General features: G+C 36.6%; 1 protein-coding gene across 1 annotated transcript in view; it reads right to left on the bottom strand.

The window, feature by feature from the left end:
- The window catches only part of GRM8 (glutamate metabotropic receptor 8), a gene marked incomplete at both ends in the record, with an annotated part of 321,520 nt that overhangs the window by 93,608 nt on the left and 206,535 nt on the right, over positions 1-21,377 (bottom strand). The window contains one exon of the mRNA XM_079548285.1: positions 19,095-19,295. Coding sequence (XP_079404411.1) covers positions 19,095-19,295 — 201 coding nt within the window. The remainder of the gene's footprint in view (positions 1-19,094; positions 19,296-21,377) is intronic.

Genomic DNA, 21,377 nt, shown 5'->3' on the forward strand with positions numbered 1-21,377 from the left:
CTAGCTGTGTACTACATACAGTTCCATTAAGATGAAATTTAAGAAAATAATTAGGCACTTGCATAACTTTATGTGGGATGTGTCATTAAATTTGGTGAGACAATAGATGACTTGCTTGATAACTGCAATTTTATGCCTCAAGGAAATTCTTAAGTCCTTGACTAGAAGAAAGGTTTTTCACCTTGATTTTTAAATCTGATTTAATATAATTTGATATTCCAGAAGAAAAGCTTGAAATTCATTTTCCTCTAAGACTACTAGAAGATTTACCAGGTAAATTAAATGATCATGGGGTAATAATATTGTAACACTCCAGAACTGCACAACAATAATACTGTGTAATGATATCAGTCTCAACAATTCATCAGCAACGTATCATAGATAAAAATTTGAGTATGTTTGCAGATATTACCTGATATTTTCCATAAAACCTCCAGCACTGTCAGTTAAGGCACTACTGATCACAAAGCATAGTGAAATAGTTTCTCTCTGTGTAAATAAAAAGTCTATTTACCAATGTCTCGCAATTACTTGATGTAATACCATATAGTCTTTGTATGCCTACAAAATAAATATTGCAGCCTCAATAAATATTGCAGTAACATAGAAAAACCTAAAAGCAGACAAAAATAGGGATGTAGAGTTCTTATGGTTCATCTATTCTTGGAGTAAAACATATTGAAGGAATAGAAATATCAGCAGAGGTATCTAGTAGATGCAGCAGTTTGCTCAATATTTTTGGGGCTCTGCTTTTAGATTTTCTGGGAAGTCCTCCTAGGATGGCTGGGGATTCCTAGGGACTCCTGCTGAAATGACAGGGTGCTTGCAGGTCCAGGGGAAGACAGCTTTGTTGGAGCTGAAACTTTGAGCAGACACTAAAGATTTCGGATGCTGTTCCTAAGCAAAGCAAAAGTGCTTTGAGCCGACTCCAAGCAGAGAGGGTAAAACACCCATTCAGCAGGTGATGGGAGAGGTGGATGTAAGGGCCAGCCCACCGTGCAATCCCAGAGTAGTTTTTTGCAGAAGGTGCATAAAAGAGGACCAGAAACTCCGTGGCTAAAGGAAGTGTGCTCAGTAATGTTGGGGGTGTGTTCCCAGCAAGCCTCTGAGCAAATATCCCCGTGCATCATAGGTACAGACAGACAGATACTAAGAGTGGATGCCTCTCTTCAGCCTTTTGCTGAGGCTATGGGCAGAAAGAGATGGTCTCCCTGCCTGCAGCAGTTGTGTGCTGGTGAGCTTCTGTGCCACCAAGCAGAGGAGCTGTGCCAGAGGTGAAGCAGGAAGAATCTCCTCTTACTGGGTTTGGAGGTGGAGACTCCCAGGATGGTGAAGCTACCATCCTCTACCTGCAGATCTTCAAGAACAGGGTCAGTGTCCTGGCAGCCGACAAAGTGCTGAGCACAGCTTTAGCACAAAAGTAATGGGGTGATCTTACCCCTTTCTTGAGCACTGATGATACCAAAGCTGGACTGCTGTGTCCATTTCTGGGCTCCCTTGGACAAGGACATACTTGGGAAAGTCCAGTGGAGGCCTACAAAGATACTAAAGTAAATTAAGCATCCTATGAGGAAGGGCTGAGATAGATGGAAACATTTGCCCTAGAGAAGAGAAGGTGTGGGAGTGGATCTCTTCACTTTCACTAAATATATTTTGGGGAAATAAAGAAGATAGATACTCTCCTCAGTGATAGCTAGTAATATGGCAAGAGGCAGTGGACACATGCTGAAAGAAAGGAAAATCTGCTACAGCAAAAGAAAAAGTGTTTTTAGTGTGCAAAATCACACAGTGGATTAGGTTGCCCAGAGAGGTTGTGGAGTCTCCTCAGAATGCAGACCTGAGCAAACTGCTATGGGTCGACCTACACTAGATTAGATATCACCAGAGGTCAGCCTGTACAGCATTCAATTGCTCTGTGATTCTGCAAGCAGCAGCCTTGTTTCTGAGCTCTAGTGACCCTAGAATTTTAGAAAACTGCAAATGATCAGTGCAAACGACATGAATATTTGCAGCCATTTGGCTGCATCACCAACCAAGGACAGGTGTAAAACAGCCACGGAGGGCCATCTTTGATGCCTCATTTCCCACAGTTAAATATCAACAAAGAATATATGAAAAATCATCCTAATATGTTTCATGAGCCTCATCTCTAAATGCAAAGGGATATTATAATTCTGTGCATGCAATGTCTGCGTGTTGTTATGCAATCCAGCGTACACAGTCCAGAATGAGAAAGGGAGATGATCCATGAAATACTCACATCATTAATTGTTGTCAGTCCATTGGAAATGCTTCAAGAGCTCAGCCTTCAATAGCCATGTTTTTTTTTTGTTAGCCATAGCTAACAAAGGATCAGTCATTTAAGAAATTAGACCTGTAGCCAAGGTACTGTTACGATTTGCGTGGTTCTTATGCTTATTCTGATATGGTAATGTATAAAGCCTTCTCTTTAGAAGTAAGTAAAAATTGAATAATAAGTTAGATTTTTGAACGTATGTTTAAATAGAAACAGATCTCTCCACCTCAATAAAAATGCAGCTATAGATCACAATTGGAAACTTTCTTCTATTTTTTTTTAAATCTTACAAAATCTAGATATAACCACAGTGGAATGAAGCTGACAATATTACTGGCAATTTCAGCTGATGTGTCAGAAAAAGAGACGGACGACACAACACACATCAATGAAAAGATAAAACAAATCACATTACACAGACTAAAAAGCTTTCTTAAAATTCCACAGATCTTGTATGTTATGGATAATTCTTGATAATGTGCCGAATGTTGCAGGAAACAAATGTTGCTTAGAGTATGGGTAATTTTAACTGTAAATTGACATCAGTTTAAGTGCTGCTTTTTAGGAGACCTGCTTTCAGGAATGACAATGGACACGTTAATATAAATTACTGCAGATCAACTTGCAATTACAGTTAATGCAATTCTTACTAGATGATATTGCTGCAACAGAAATCTACAGAATAAATTGTGCCAGTGCAAACAAGGCAGTGATTGGCAGTCCTTTCTTAATTATGGCATTAGGTTTAGCACTTGTGTTAATCTGAAATTCATTAATGTGTCTCCAGGTACCACTGGTTAAATCCAGTTTGCCAACAAGCAGATTCAGCTCTGAAATTAGTGCTTCAGAAAACCTTGTTTACTGTCTGCTGTCCTCTGGAAAAAAAGCTACAAAAACACTGAGGTCAGGTTTCCTAACAAGTTGTTTGGATTCTAGATACACAAAAGGTAAAATGTGTTTTGTGCTAGAATCATTTAGCTACAAGTAAATCTCTCATTTCTTTAAATGGATTCTTTGTCTTTTTATACGTTATTGATATATTCCTTCATACTGCATTTGCAGGATTAATAGCTATTCTACCCATAGTAATCTCTGTAGTACACATGGATAGAAATGCAAATAAGAATAAAAGTTGTGTACATTTTTCAGAAATGAATCGTGCTACTGATCCTGCCATCTTTCTTTGCCAACTAAGTTACTTACTTCACAAGTAAAACACAACAGATATAATCTCTCCGGATTTCAGATTTAATTCTATGGGAAATAACCGATTAAAACTGAGAAGATTTGGATCTGTGAAGAACATGCTGGACTGTAAAGTGGACAAGGAACTAATAAAAAAAGGACACCAAACAGATGGTGCTGAAACTTCCTGGGTATTCCTGGGTTCCCAGTACAGTTCTTCATAGATGGTCTTGAAAAAATTTAGGTAGTGTTTTCACCAACAACTATGCCTGCAAATTAAGAATGTGTTAATGTAACATACTAATAGTGTGAAGACGGAATGTGTAAGTAATACCAAGCAATATGGCATGACATGGCAGAATTTGGATAATCTTAGGAATTAAGGAAATAAAAATGAAATTATATGTGTAATCTCATTTACAGGCTAATAATCATAAGATTTCTAACCGAATGGAGTACATATGTTTCCAGATACCATAAAAGAAATAAAGTGTTTACAATTTCATATAAATCTCATCCTGGGTTCTTGTCTTTGTCCTTATCCTCTTCAAACACATTAAGAATGCATTATCTGCCTTCATAACTCTTACCTTCATAATGCAAAATTATTTTTATTTCATATTCTTATCTCCACTGTAATTACCATGAGATCTCTATATTATCCAGACTTATCCCAACCTTATTTTTTATGGTGGTAAGTCTTTCAAGGATTGGATATGGATCTCCTCAGATCCCTAAACAAGCCATCACACTAAGTCATGAAAGACAACCTCTTATTAAACTTCCAAATTCATCTCTTTTAAATCTAGTTTCCTGCTTTCTGTCTACATTTTCATTCTGATTTCTTTCTCAGTCACATCTCAAATTATTTTACACACACTTCTGAAAATGTATGTAATTCTTCAAGGAAATCTGTCGTTATTTGCAGTGGACCAATAGAGACCATAATGATGAATTGGATGAGTGCTACAGGATAGTAACATATATGTCCTCGTTGCATTTCTATACCCATGATTTTCAGAGTCCTTCCCATTCTTAGCAGAGTGCTGACAACTGACAACTAAAATTTTACATTATCTTATTGTGTTCCATAAACCCTCTAGAATTAAATGGAATACTTTTCTACCACACCTAATTATTTTTCCTAGTCAATTTCACCAGATCACTTGAGTTCATAGTAATAAAAAATCTTGGAAGTGCTTACTTCCATGTAAAGATATATTTTCTTTGTTGTTGCTGTTGCTGTTGTTGTTTGTTTAATATTGAGTTCCCTAGCCTTGTCAACACATCACTTATTGTCACAATTACTTGCCTTACTGCTGTACAGAGATACATTATATTTGATATTTATATGCTCTTAACATTTTTCTCTACTGGCTTTACTAGATTCTTTGAAACCAATTTTATTTCTACTTTTCCAGATGTTATTCTTTATTTGTATTTCTGGGGAGGGGTGGGGATGGAAGGGGAAGGGGAAGGGGAAGGGGAAGGGGAAGGGGAAGGGGAAGGGGAAGGGGAAGGGGAAGGGGAAGGGGAAGGGGAAGGGGAAGGGGAAGGGGAAGGGGAAGGGGAAGGGGAAGGGGAAGGGGAAGGGGAAGGGGAAGGGGAAGGGGAAGGGGAAGGGGAAGGGGAAGGGAAGGGGAGGGGAGGGAAGGGGAAGTGGAAGGGGAAGGGAAGGGAAGGGAAGGGAAGGGAAGGGAAGGGAAGGGAAGGGAAGGGAAGGGAAGGGAAGGGAAGGGAAGGGAAGGGAAGGGAAGGGAAGGGAAGGGAAGGGAAGGGAAGGGAAGGGAAGGGAAGGGAAGGGAAGGGAAGGGAAGGGAAGGGAAGGGAAGGGAAGGGAAGGGAAGGGAAGGGAAGGGAAGGGAAGGGAAGGGAAGGGAAGGGAAGGGAAGGGAAGGGAAGGGAAGGGAAGGGAAGGGAAGGGAAGGGAAGGGAAGGGAAGGGAAGGGAAGGGAAGGGAAGGGAAGGGAAGGGAAGGGAAGGGAAGGGAAGGGAAGGGAAGGGAAGGGAAGGGAAGGGAAGGGAAGGGAAGGGAAGGGAAGGGAAGGGAAGGGAAGGGAAGGGAAGGGAAGGGAAGGGAAGGGAAGGGAAGGGAAGGGAAGGGAAGGGAAGGGAAGGGAAGGGAAGGGAAGGGAAGGGAAGGGAAGGGAAGGGAAGGGAAGGGAAGGGAAGGGAAGGGAAGGGAAGGGAAGGGAAGGGAAGGGAAGGGAAGGGAAGGGAAGGGAAGGGAAGGGAAGGGAAGGGAAGAAGCACTACTGTTATAAATAGCCCTTGTCTCTAATCTATCTACTGCTCAATATTTGTAGTGTGTGAAGCTGCTGAAGTTATCAGTCTTTCTGGTTTTCTCTGCCTAACCTTGTTACTTTTCATCATACGATTCAGTCCCAACATCTGACCCTGCTCTAGGAGTCACGTTCCTTTGTTCTAATCCTCAGTACTTTGTCCATGGCTTCTTATTATTGTCAGGCTTCATTATCCTTCTATGCTTCTTTTCTCAGAATCTCTCTTGTTAAATATCTGGCTGGCAATGCATATCAAGGTCTGTGCTCATTTCTGTTAAATACTTCATTACAAATCATTAGCAAGTCTGGACTACAAAGCTGAACAATTTACACTCTCAAAAATATTCTACTGATCTGGATGCTAAGGGTTCTGGCAGAAGAACCTCTAAGTGAGGACAAAGAAGAACTTGTAGCTGTAACACGGGAAAAAATAATGAATATTTATAGACATCTTTACAACGTATGAAGAGTAACAGATGTTTATACTAAATCTTGAAAATAAAGGTGAATGTTTATAACAGTAGATCTGTATTCATTCTTTATATAAATCTTCAATTAAAGATCTGTGCGTTATCTCTGAAAACACTGAACCCCATGCGAACTGTTCCTTTTCTTGACCACCTGCCATTTAATCCCAATACATATAAATTTACGAGGTCTACATGGCCACAAACCCCAAATTCCACAGTCTGAAAATCATCCACATGAAACAGCAAGATCTTTTTATAGGACAAAAATCAATAGTAAGGACAACATTTTAATTACCTATTTCGGTGATCAAGAACTGTAGTGAGTTTATCTGTCTAAGAACCTTTCAAGTGGCACTGATTTGCACCTCTGAGCGTCTGAAGCATTTACAGAAGCCCCTAAGGTGTGAGGCACACAGCTGCCTTATCATCAGTGCAGCCCAGACCCAGAAGAGACTCCTATTTTTGATTATGTCTCTGATCCGATCTGCTCTCTCTGGGCAAAACTCAAGAGAATTGCATTTACAAACTCATGGAGATCATGGCTGCTGAAGGAGGCAACTCTGCTGATGTAGCACTGCCTTGGCACAAGGAAGACCAGCCCAAACTTCAGACAGGCTTACCCTGAAGGCTAGCAATATTGGAAGCTAAGAGATTTCATTCCTGGAACCAATTTCCTTGATGTTTTCACTCCGAGTCATCAGCTGGTCAAGTAAACAACACAGAAACAAGAGGAATCTTAAAAAGGTCGATTTGACTCTAGAACAAATCAGCTGAAATTAGGAACAACCTGAACATATTTACCCATAGCTGGAAGTAAAAAATCAACAATGTTCTTGGGTTTGCAAACATCTGCTCATATGTTACTTTCTTTCTGTTCTACACATTCCTTAGAATTTTCTGACTGACTGCATGAGGCTCAGGACAACTCACTATAAGAACAAAACTGCATTTTATGCTCAGGTGAGCAAGAAATCCTGCCTAAACACTCTGTGCATGAGCAGTATCTCTTGCTGGTAAGAAACAACGAGAGTGCAAAACAGAAAAAATTATCAGTGTTTGAGCTGCAGTAAGTGCACGCATAAAGGAAGATCAATACAGCAATTTGTAACTATCAAGGCTAGAGCCTTTAAACACCAGCTGGCTTAGTAGAAACCTTCCCACAGTGGCTGTATGTCAATATAAGGGTTATTTCTAATCACCTTTAGTTGTTTTTCTCCAACATGATAAGCACTGGACTCTTGTATCCTGAGGCTTTCTTTTCAGATCTCTGGGTAGAAACTTGGAAGAACCATGGCAGAAACTGCACTAAATAAACCTTTCAAGTTTGCAGACGGGTGTGTTCTGAGGAGTCCGACTGCCCTGCAGCTGCATATCTCACACACAGATGATGACTTGAGGCTCCATACATCATGTTCACTTTCCTTTAAATGCATAATAATTTCTTCCAAAAAGTGGGACACAGCTTCCCTAAATGACCATATTATGAGTAGTGACTTGATGCTACCTAGGGATATATTTACAAAATGTGATTATGTGTGGCACAGGAACAGTGCCAATACATTTTTGTCTCTCAACTCAAGATCAAACTATGCTGGAGCAAAGCCAGGGTTGGCCAGAGTGGCTGCAGGGCCAAACAAGAAGCTCAAATGCTGATCCAGCTGGAGCTCCGAGTGAGCAATAATGTGTCATCCGTGATTATGTTTGCTTAGCTTTACAGTAAAAGGAAAGCAATCTACTATGGAAGTCTCCGTGCCCCATTCATTAAGATACAACAGAGAGCACTGAGGATTTTTAGCTATTAAAAGATTTTGATGGGTATATGTATGTTTAACTTTGAAAGAACAGAAATTCTAAGGAGGTAGCAGAACACAGTGCACAGATAACAAATGGCAGTTAACTTTCCACTGAAAAATACGTAGCTCCAAAGCAAATACTTATTTACTGAACAGCAAAGATATGTTTCTTACTGCTTAGTTCTCCTATTCCTGCAAATAAACGTATGATACAGACAGACAGCACAGCTGTCAGCACACTATGTTACCAGCATGTCTTCCAAGCTCAGGAATTGTCTTCCTGTACAGAGCAAGTGCAATATATAAGCTTGAAGTGACACCTAGGTGACTATGTAATGCTCATAATAAGGAATAGCAATTTCAAGTGTTTTTAATCAGTTTGCTTCACAACTGACTTTGATTTTGCTTTAGCCAATTTTTATTAATTCTTTAAAACTGTTAGGTTGGCTACTTTTTAAGACTTCATTTCCAGTATGGAAATGAAGTAAATTATATAAACATAATATTTTTGCATTTTAGTGGTTAGGTAAAGGGTTCTCCTTTTTCACCTACATAACAGATGACACTTGTTATCTACTTTTCAATACGTATTTCAGTAAACGGAGTGACATTCCATTACATAAGGTAAAAAACAATGGTGAACTAATTTAACAAAGTAGTTAAATCCTCATAACCTCAGTGCATTCCGGTTGACTCAGCGGTACGTAATTCTTCCAGGCACGGCAACATCTGACTGGAATAATCACCATTAACTGTTCTGTCAAATGGCATTTGCATTTTACTGTACACTAGGACAAGATCACAGAATAAAGATTATTTCTTGCAATCATAACTGAAGAATCTTTTTAATTAATTACTTAAACATATGAACAGATTAGAATAGAGTAGAATTTCTACTTTGTTGTTGGTTATTCTGGTAAATTGAAATCATAATTTTCTCTAGCCATTTCAAATCCTTATTTATCTTAAAAATCATGGAAAAGTTACAAGGAGATATGTAAATAACATGGACCTACAATTGTAAAAAAATAATCTAGGAATAGAGACATAATCTATAGAGAGAACATATAGAGATATAAATCCATTGCTTGAAAAACTGCAAAACAGTGATTTTTCATAAGAAGTGGACTTAACTAGTGAATCCCAATTCTGTGAAAACTCTTTTCATCAAGATGTTATCAAAACAAGCTGTATTTCGCATATTTGAAGGATATGAAACACAAAAAACAGTCATTTCATGATGGGTATGACACCTGACTTGCTTTTAGATGAAACAACATAAAATTGAGTGATGGAATAATCAACCATCAGTATTACATGAAAACTTTTTTTGTCTCTAAACCAAAATTTTCTCACTTATATTAAAACTATGATAGCATATTGATAGTCTCTTTCTCTAAACGAGATTGTTTGGTTACTTTTTTATTTTTTTATTATTGAACAGCAATAAATAATATTTGAAAATTATGCTAGCTTCTCTAACCCTTAGTCCCAAGGGTAAATTGTAATTTATCTTCTATAAAACACAAATTTTCATTTGAATGAAAACAAAAACCAATTTAGATATTGATGATAGCTTGCTTCTTTCTTTGCCTATGTTGTATAATGAAAAAATCTTCCAACAAATTCATGAAATTAATCTGCACTGAGATTTCATGCTTCAGTGCTGGCTCAGTAGAAATATGGAGTCATATATTTCTAACTGGTTTGATTCTGGTTTCACTAGAATAAAAATACATTGAAGACTATGACTTATATGTAAACTAACAGTCAGCTTTCTATGTGTATTCTTGCTATAATCTGTCAACTTTAGTTAATTAATTTATTTATTTAGGAGTGCTGCAGGCTCTTTTCAGAATTAAAAAGATAATTGCACCCCGACACTACATATTTCCCCTATTTCAGATTTTCAGAGTGTACTTCTCCATTCTGTGGGGCATTTTTTTTTTGAAAAAGTAGTTATAGTTACTCACTGTTTTAGCAGGAATGAAACATGCTTAAAAGAGTGTCGTTTGAAGTAATATCAGCAGAAGTACTTTTGGCAATATGTATTATACTGCTACTATCAAAAGTTCCAACTGAATATGTCTAAATTGCATCTGTAACATGCTTTAAAATTCCTTCTGGTCTGGCTGACTGAGTTCAAGGAATGACATATCTCTTAGTCATTTTATTTTCAGTTGGATCTATTTCAACCTTCTGTACATGTTTTTGAATTTTGGCATAAGGAATGTCTTCTGCTTTTTCTTCTGCTTTTCTTTCAACTTTTGTTCTCTTTGAAAAATGAGGACGGGGTGAAACTTACATGAGATACTAAGAGTCTGTTTTGGTAGGATTTCTCAGAATACTGGTGCATGGCGTCAGTCTCCTTTGGATAAAGTCTTAAAAATCAGATCCTTTATTTCTTAGTGTACAACCTAATCCTAGACCGATATGAAAAGTCTGGGAGGAAGACCAAACTTCAATGTTTCCATCATTCTCATCCCCAGACAGCGTTAGCGCTAGTACATTCTAATTCCCTTCTGGAAATCTTCAGAGGAATAAAATTCTTATCTTTGATTTAAATAAAAGGGCTGTATCATATCCTTTTTACTCATGCTGAATACTTAAAATATAAGCTAGTCAATATAAAATTTCTCCATCTTGGCTATAAATCTCACTCGTAAAAGGTGGGCCAAAGGAGGAAGCTATCATTGGTCAGTAAGATTTTATATGGTAGCTAAAAACACATCCGGGTTTTAATGCTCTGAAATGTGGCTGAGTCTTTTTCAACAATCCTACCATACACGAAGAGCTTAACTACCAGCAAATAAAACCATATTTGAGTACCAGTCAAAACTCCAATTTGCTAACAGAGATGCAAGTAAAACATAGAAGTGCCATTTTGCAATCCATCCAGCTGTGTACGCTCCTATAACTTGGCTTAAAATTGTTTAGTCTTCCAGGTAAAACAACTAGTAAAGAATATTGTCTATTGAAAGTTATTTATTTATTAAATGCTGAAGCAATTATAAAAGTTAACAACCTAATGAAATTGGCACAAATTGAAAAATGCTAACACAAGAACCTCACTAATGCATCATCACCCTGATTCTGAGCTATGCACAGAATCTACAAAATTGCAATTAATTCACTACTACAAATGATTTTACTTTAAATTATCAAAGATTCCATTTTTATGGTGGAGGTCACAGAGAATGATCTCTTTATTTAAAATAGAACACCTCAGGAATTTGTGTATCAAATCTGTTTTACCTGAAGCTCAGAAGAGAGAGATTTGGCTAAGACTATGGGGAGCAACATTTTGGGCTCAGTCTGCTCAGCATAAAACACAACCTGCTGTGTGCCTAAAATGATTGGATACCTTAATCCTCAGGAATAGCAGCAAATGCTTCCTCTACCAAAGTAAATTAGAGAAGCTTCTAAGATAAACTATCTTCTGCATATTTAATATTTCATGCTATTAAAATGCTTTAACCAGCCTTTGAGATAATCTCTCTGACTCATAGTTTCTTGCGGTAAAATGCACAGAAGTAGATGAGTTGCTATGGTGTCTAAATGCTAATGGATAGGGTAGCTCTCTGGTAGCCTTTAGAGGTATCAGCCTTTCCCTTCAGCTGTATGGAGAACTAGACACTTACTTTAGATTATGTCAGCTACTGAAACTGAGTGAAAACTATCTGCCTGTGACGAATGATTCTCATCATTTCCTTTTAAAATCATGTTTACTTTCCTCAGATTCTCCCTGGTTTTGCTTAAGATCGCATCTGAGTACAAGATCTAACATGTCTAACTTGCTCTTGAAGCCAATACTGCTTAACCGTAGACTTGATTTTGGTCAGTACTACATTCCCCTAGAGAGGTAACGATGTAGGCAATGTCTGTTAATTATAAAATAATTCTCTCCTTTCTGTAATTCCTGCTCAGGAATGATTATCCGACTTTTCCATCATTCTCTCCAACATACAAAAACTTTTTTTTTCCTCCTCATACGAGAATCTAAGACTTGTCAAGGCAGTTTCACTGACAGCAACTTCTCTGAAGTATGGGTCTGTTCTCTGTTAGTCGCTTACAAGATATTACCAGTTAGATCACTTCTTACATGAATGAACTCTAAGTGGGGTTTATTTATAATACCAAATATCCTTCATGAAATCCTTGTCGCTTTGTTTTCATTGTATTCTCTTCAATATGTGTATTTCATAAGAACTCTGAAATGTGCTGTACAAAAATGAAAAAAGTTTCATGCGATTCTGTCACCAAAGCACTGAAAAATAAAATTCAGTGCCCTTCATGACTATCCTTACGACTTGCAGAAGTCTTGTCTTACCAAGTGGGCCAATAAATCAATATACAGAAACATTAATAATTTGTATAGACATTCTCACTTGATTTTATAGATTTAATAGGATATTTTAATTTTACCATTGAAGTTAGGAAGATCGACAAAGTAAGATTTTCCTTAAAATGTATGGCTGGCCTTCTGCCTGGTAATTAAGGTAAAAAGCATATCTGAAGGGAATTATAACTAGACAGAACTTTAGCTGTGATGTTTCTTACACTGACTAAAAGCTAGAAATTGTACATGTTATGGATTCCATTTCTTTGCACCCAGATACCTTTCCACTCAGAGTGGCAAGAGCTTCTACTGCTTCTCACTATAGCTTGAGTTTTTCATTTCATCATGGCAGAAAACTGTAATATATCTGAATATCCTGCAATACCTTATGAACTAGACCTTGTTCTTCAAAATGAAGTATTGACATCAATCATAAATTTTCTGTCTGAAGCAAATATACTGCTCAATTAATCAGTACTTAAGATCCATACATGGCAAAAGCATGGCAATAAATTGCATTTACTTTTAGATTCTACCTTCCAGTTTCATACCTTACATTTTCATAAGCTCTGAATCACATGGATTTGTGAGGTATCTGAGAATCATAGCAGCTCTGAGCTTTGCCCACTAGACATATTATAACCATATGCTACACAAGCCTCTTCAGAGTGATTCAAACCACTGTGCTATTTCAGTTTCTTGTAGAGCCACCTGGATTAATTCCATTACAATAATTAACATGACAAAACAGAACTTATTTGAAATCATCGCCAGCAAGAAATGAACAAAGGTAACTATTCCTTTTTTAATTTAACACAAAGGCACTGGAAACTATATATTAGGATAATAATAATCAGAACATGGCATTACGTGACGCTCAGTGTTTCTGAAAGTGCAAGTCCCTAAATAATGAACTGACAATATTCTTAACTAAAAATCACAGATGTGTTCAAATATATAAAAAAAGTTGTTTTTTCTCTATCTGTAGCTGTAGACTTGAGCACTTAATTAAAAATAATAAATTAGGAGCATAGCTCCTGTACATTTTAAGTGGGACATTTAGTTCTATTGTGCTTAACACCTTAAAAATGTCAAAACATGTCAACTTCAAAGGGCACCCACTTTAAAGCTTCTGTTTTAATGATAAATAATGATTTGAGAATGCAAATTTTGTACTTAGTGAAAGAATAGAGAGGTGTCAGCTTTCTTGAAGAAAACATTTAAAACTGTCTGAGCTGACTACTAAGTCAAGATCAGATTAATGTCTCAGAGAAGATAGCAGAAGGAGATGAATTTGGTAAATAGCTGATCCCAAAATAATGATTTTCTGAAGGGTTTAAAATTCTCCATGAGGAACTCAAATCTTCATTTTTTTAAAAACTGCCCTCTATAGATAATGCTTTCTGGCGGGGGGGGGGGGGGGGGGGGGGGGGGAATTATGCATATATAATATATAATATTTTATAATATATATATATTATATTATATATATACTAAATATAATTTTATAATAATAATAAATTAAATAAATGATCATTGTACCCTAATATACGTATATTACAGTGTACAATGATCATTAATTTGTTCTACATAATTGTCAATGCTTTGTTTTAAATCTGCCTGATGTTCTCACTGTCTGGTATCATCCTAACTTTTTAGGATGAAATTTTGTATGTTTGCTTTTTAAATGGGGATGAGGCTTCGTGTGCATGCAGACAAAACCAGTCTTTTCTCAAAGGCATTTGATTACCAGATTTATAACACAAAAAGCGTCAAAGAGCAACAAATCCATACAGGCTATGAAATTAGTGTCAGAAGAATAAATATAACATATATTCATTTAAAATGCTTAAAGCAAGGGTGAGTGCTTACTTTTCTTTATTTTGAGTCCAGTTTGAGCTACAGAATCTGAGAATGGCTGAAGTGAGAAGGAAACTCTGGAGATCACCTAGTCTAATCCCTCTGCTTACAAGGAGGAACAGCTAGAGAAAACTTTTGAATATCTCTGAGGATTGAGACTCTGTAACATCTCTAGTCAGTGTGGCCCAGTACCACTGTAAATTTGTCACAAAATCCCAGCAAGAAACACAGTTATTTTACATAGTCCCAGAGAAGACTAAAGGAAAGGCTACAATCAGAATTGGGATTTATTTACCGTCTCCTTTTCACCAGAAGGGGGAAGTGATGCTGCAGTGAACTCTGGCAGAAATGGACATTGATCTGGGCATTGCCAGTAGAAGCTTTCACCTGTTTTCACTTGTTCTCTGATCCCTTCTAGCTCCTCACCAGGAAAGATGCCAGAGCAAGATATGTAGACCATCAATGTAGATAGATAGATAGATAAATAGATAGATAGATAGATAGATAAATAGATAGATAGATAGATAGATAGATAAATAGATAGATAGACAGACAGATAGACTGATAGATAGATAGATAGGCAGACAGTTAGACGGATGCCTGCTTGCCTGTATGAAAATACAGGTCAAGTTTTGCCCTTACTTTCAAGTTTAGTGAAAGACTCATAATGGATGTAAATATACTGTGGTTTAGTGCGTGACATTTACTAAGTATTTTTCCTTGAACTTGTTACAGTGTATTAATGTAAATAAAAATATATGCCTAAAGATAGGCATAAAACAGCTACATGGCACCATACATTCACTACAAATCGTTCTATCTAGAACGAAAGAGTTTTCTTCTGTAAGAAATGCTTAATGTACAATATATGTGAGTATTGACTTCTGTTTTGGAATTCAACCATGAATTCTGATCATCTGAAGTGGGACAACAAGGAAGGCTGACACTGATCAATCTTGTCACTCTGTGGTTTATTCCTATCCAAGAAAAAGCACAATAAATCTTTTAATTAAAAATCACCACCAACAATAAAAAATGAATAGAACAGCAACAAAAGAGCACCACACTTTGAAACACCTCCAGCCACTATGAATGCAGGTCTCATTACTGATAAAAGATGAGCATTTCTCATAAAAAAAACCTCAACACATGCTAGGGTAAAAACTCTTAGAAAACCTGTGCTTATTTGTAGGCAGAGAAATGAAATCACAGTAAGAACACAGTAGAAATATGAAAGGAGATCTACTGAGTCATGACACAATTAAACCATGACAATTTACTGTTTATAAACCTAATTTACAAAAACCATATTTGCTTTAGTAATTTTAAACATTAAACACCAATTTCATATAAACATCTCATGCTGTTTAAATACAAAAACTAGCAGGGAAGATCTTTCAAATATGGTGCCTCTATCTAAAAGGATGCCATCGAGTGACAAGATATTCATTTGTTGCCAGAGAGAAACCAAGATAAGAAGGAACATGAAAATTCTGATATCTCTACGTATTCTTTGAACAAATAGCTGGAAATGACCACTAAGAACACAGTGATCTAAGTTGACCATGCCTCAGTGCACTGGCTTGTAAACATGAGTCTTTGTACAATGTACTTATAATTTCTACACACACTGAAATAGGCTGCAAAATTACACAGTAGTCATTTCTTCCTCTATGAATTGAAATTAATAATTAAAATGCCCACTGTAAATGAAAATCAATTGTTTACACACATTATGCTTTGATAGTTGTTTTAAGAGAAACAAAGGCAATAGTAAGATAGGAGACTCCATTCAGCAGTAATTTCAAGTGAAAATAAAATTCCGTTCCTTTCAACTGCTGAACAGTTGAATATTCTATGTACTTAACATAGAACTGGCAGAAGAATATCCAAGCAGAAGCAAATGTCATATCAGTTATATCAGTATGCTGTGCACTGGTGGTTATTACCACTCTTTAGTCATGAAGGCATCATGGAATATTACTCAGACTCAGGAGAATAAATCCTTCAGGATTAAAGGAGGAGTAAATCTTCTTTATCTTTTGTAAATAAGAATAAACAGAGTAAATAAAAATCAAGACATTTCAAAGCAGTTGCTTGCAATCAAAATCAGAGCAATAACTCCAATAACCAGAGATACGCATGTTTTTCCTCCCCTTGCAAAGGCTCTCCGTAAGACAGAAAGGTGTCCTTCATAACACAGGTCACAATCTGTGATATGAAACCCACTGACTTAAACGTAGGAACATATCAATTGCAGTTGCACCCACTCATTACTATATTGGTTAAGAAAGATTATTATAACCCTAAAGCACAGCAGTTTAATTCTAAATCAGAGGTAATACTGTTTAAGCATAAGAAAAGAACTTTTTACTGTGAGGATGATCAAACATTGAAAATAATTGCTCAGAGAAAATTTTGCAGCATTTTCCACACTTGGATATATTTAAAACCTGACAGATTGTGGTCCTGAGCAACCTGAGCCAGTTGAACCAGATCTAAGCAGGAGATCACCAGAGGTTCCTGCCATCTTCAGCAATGCTGTGATCCTTTTATTAGTAGGACAGAAAAATGTTACCTTGAATGGCTTTCAAAACCAGGGCTTCCCTTTCATGTATCAGCTCACTTTTAGACTACTACATTATTGATGATTTGAACCTGGAACTCATGTCAAAATTAACATGCAGCACCACAATCATCTCCCACTACATGAGGTCTAGCAACCCGCATACCTATTCATCTCTGCAAACCAAGTCAGACACAGCTACAGTGCTTTTCTGAGGAGCAGGAACTTCAGCTTTATAGGAAAAGGCACAGGATCAAAGACTGTCTTTTGATAATGCCTCCCAGTTCATGACCTCAAAAAGGGAAGTACTGGATCATGTGATATACACAAAAAATTGGTACACTAGTACATAACATGGACTAGCCTAACACAGAGAAAATTTTATGCACCCCACAAGACAGAAATTTAAAATCACATAAGTATTTCTTTTATTTCTTCTTCCCTCTTTCAGTAAATCACAGAAGCATTTGAATTGGAAGGGACTCTTAAATGTCAAGCAGTCCAATTTCCCTGCAATAAATCCACAGCCAGATTATGTTGCTCAAAGCCTCATCAGCCCAACCTTGAGTCTCTCCAGTGATGAGGCATCCACCACCTCCCTGCACAACATGTTCCAGTGCTTCACTACCCTTATCATAAAAAAAAAAAAATCCTTAAATTCAGTCTAAATATCCACTCTTTTTAGTCTGAAACCATATCCCGTTGTCCTATTGCAACAGACCCTACTAAAGAGTCCATTCCCTTCTTTCTTATAGCCCCCCTTTAGATACTGAAAGACTGCTACTTCAAAAGCATCCTTTTTCATTAGTGTTCAGAATGCTCAATCCAACCCTTTCATCTCCCCTTGTTGTTTCAATAGTCAGCCAGTGAAATCAAGACAGTTACTGATGAAGCACAACAATCTTTAGGGAGGAAAAGGTTTTATATAGTGTGTACACCTTATCTTTTTATGCTAATCTTTCATGCTAACCAAATGAAAATTGATAGCTTTCTTTACACTTTAATAACACAGACTCAAAAGCATATGTGTTAGAAATGTAGATAATTATCACTGCAGACCTTACAATATGTTGCCTACCTCTGTCATCCCAGCAACATTCCCATTTGTTAGCTACATATTTTGTTCCAAGTTTTCTTTAAAATCATCCTTTAAAGAATCATTTTAACTCCTTCCATCTTTCTCCTGTATTCCTGGAGACAGGGATTCCCCTTTTGTGAATGTTGCAGAAGAAGAAAAATTTAAAAGACGAAACTGTGAACTACAGCCAATATTCATATAAACCAAATGGTCTGCTACATTACCTAGAGCAAAAAATTGCTTCCACTTGGAAGCTAAATTCAAAATGACCTTGTGCTTTTTTCAAAAGGCTGGCAGCTGAGGTCACAGGAGTGAATTGTGATAGACAGTGCTTCTCTCTATAGTTATAAGGCATTGCTAGCATGTGAATTACCTGCCACATAGGGGAAAAAGAATAGAAAGAAAAGGAAAACACAGCAAAGAACATTGTTCAATTTTCTTGTAAAATAATGGGAAATATAGCCTACAACAGCTATGAAATTCACGAAACAATTTAAGTTTTCAAAAACTTCATTTCACCATCAAGTATGTTCTACCCTTTTCAATTCTACATTCATAAATTAAGCCTGCTCTTTATTGGTTGCTACTGTTGACAGCATGGGAAACAGTAACTGTATTTCTCCAGCAGCGAATCCCAGCTGCACAGAATATTATGTACTGTTGTTTAAAAATGTGTATTGCAGTTGTGTTAAAACTGATTACATCACTGAGTGGAAAACAATGATAAGGAAAAGAAGCTGTAAATTCTATAAGTCCTTTAATTGAGATTTAAACACACAAGCTGAAAGAAAATTCCACCATTCAATTATGTAACAAAATTGTTAACAGTAATTTCAAAAGAATGCAATTTTCAAAAGGGTATATTTTCAATTCATTCTCTTGTAAACACATGAGTAACCTCCATCTAAGGATTTTAATCTGTCAATAGGACTGCATGAGTCCTCAGCTTGTTTCTATAATAGCAGCTTTTCACTGAAATATTTTGATTGACAGATTCTTATTTTTAACATCTGCATCCTGTGGGAGCAGCTTAATGTTAAGTTGAAAAATACACTTGGGGTTTCAAAGCAGGTGGAAAAACTCACAGTTCTGACTGAATGAGAACTGCTTCTAATCTTGTGTTTTCCACTGTGCCTTAAAGTATCCTATATATAGAAGAAAACATTTCTGAAACATTTAAAGAACAAGAAGGTAGAAAAAAAAAAAAAGAGTACATATAACTTACCATTAAAGTTTACTGCTCGGATATAGGTAAGTAGTTCTTTACCATCAATTGTGCTCATCCTTGGACACAGACCAATATATCCAGGACAGAGATCTTTGTGCATGTTATGTAGTGCATAGGCCATGGAATATACTGCATCAATTACAAACTGAACTTTTCCTTCTTGCTCATAGGCTGAATCTCTTGCAATTCTTTCTAAGCCTAAGGAATAAAGAGAAAAAGAGTCTGTTTACTTCCATTTGTGTCCAAGTGTGTGCAGAAATCCACAGTAGAACATAAATGATCATGGTCAGACAAATAGGTAAAGTCAGGAGTCTGCTATCCATCACCTAAATAAACAAGACAAGTTAAAGTATGACCATCTGGTTCTGCCTCTAATCCTTGTATGTTGTGCCAAGTATATAAACACTATGTTGAGTCCTGGGTTAGGAAAGAGGACAGAGCATTTCATTACAAGAAATATATATGTAGATGTATTTCTACAATCCAGTAGAAATCTGCTCCACAGCTTACTGACTTTCATTCAATAGCTGGTTGTAGTTATTTATAGGACACTTCTACAGTAGCTTGTCATTCTATTTTAGATAAATTTAAGGCTACCTCGATTTTTATCTATGTCTACTGCTTGATAAAGATTATTTAAGCATGTCAGGGAAAAAAAAGCCAAACGTTCACAAAGTGATGTGGCCATCTGTCTCCACACTGAAAAGTGCTTATTCTGAGACTTTTCCCTGTATTTATTAGTGAATTATGTTTCACGTTGAGGGCTACGTACTGTCTGCTGTTTCCTACAGGAATATTTTTCCTACAGTGGGTATACAGGGAAAATCAATACATTATGAGATTTTGATTCTGCAGGGACTGCCCACATTAATCATATATATGCAAATCCAGACATACCTTTTATGTTCAGCAGTGATAGCACCAAGTGGAAAAGTTAAAAATAAAGTCCAGGAAAATTATATTTTAGGCAAACAACCAGCATGCTCTATATGTGAATTCAGCCACTGATTTCTAAGGCATAGCATTTTCTTTTACAATGGGAAAATGTTTTCTGCAGATTTTGGCTTGAAGTCTACTCTGCTGATGTCTACAGCCAAGCTTCCATTGACTCAGTAAACACAAAATTAAAACCAAGGTTATTTCTCCTCATGAGACAGTTAAAAAAAGAAAAGAAAACAAAACTTCCTTATTTCTTGCACTGACCATAACTGACTATGAGAGGAAAGCATATAACGTTGTAACTTACCACAAATTACTCAACTGACATTTTACAAGGCATACTATCTAATGATTGGCAAGTAATTAGTAAATTGTGTGATGTTACAGAAACCAAGCAAACAGAAGAACATTTCCTTGCACATACTGAAATTTGCACTTAAAACACACTGCTTAGACATGACAGGGTATAAAAACATGGCTCAATGAGATTGCAACTCTATTAAATTACTTCATTTGCAAAGTAGCTTTCAACAGTAATTGACAAGCACAGCTCAGGATCCCTCCCTTAATTGTTCCTGCCTGGTTAAGACTACCAGACAAGAAGTGAAGGGCAGGGCTTACAGAACTGCTGCAGGCACACAGCAGTCAATAACCTATATGCGTTCCCAAGAGTTTCCTTATCCTCTAAGTGGGATGGCCAGGACAGAATATGTTTGAAGGAGATACACCTCTTTTTGTTTCCAAGCCAAATACAATTCCCCTCACACATCAGACAGAAGATGTATGTTGAAAGGTGGAGGGCTGGTGAAAGACAGAAAGAAATTATCTTCTGCAATAAGTGCTAAGTCATAAAGTCATGAACACTGCAAATATTTCTGCAAATACATTGTGCTAAGTGGTAAAAATTTATGGGGAAAAAAAAAAAAAAAAAGAGTAATACAGTCCCTTGCATTTCACTGTAGTTTAAGCATACACAGGATTTATATAAACTTACTCTACAGTATAACATTTCACGTTTACTCTTCAGAAATAATTTATCATATAAATTACAGGAACTAATTTCTCAAAAACTAATTTATCATATAAATTACAGATTAAAAATGAATATATTACCACTGAATGTGTTTCCCTAATTATGAGGGGATGAGCAACATCACAGAATTATCAGTTTCAAATCTAGCAATCTGAAAAGGCAATAGAAGTCTCTGCTTTCAACAACAAAGAAATAATTTAATAAAAAAAGCACACACACAAAACAAACTAAAATCAACAAATTGAATGTGCTATTTCTTTTTGAAGTCTCTCTTCATTTTCTGTTTCCAAAACTTATAAAGATGAACA

Source organism: Tetrao urogallus, assembly GCF_951394365.1.
Source record: "Tetrao urogallus genome assembly, chromosome: 1".
Lineage (NCBI taxonomy): Eukaryota > Metazoa > Chordata > Aves > Galliformes > Phasianidae > Tetrao > Tetrao urogallus.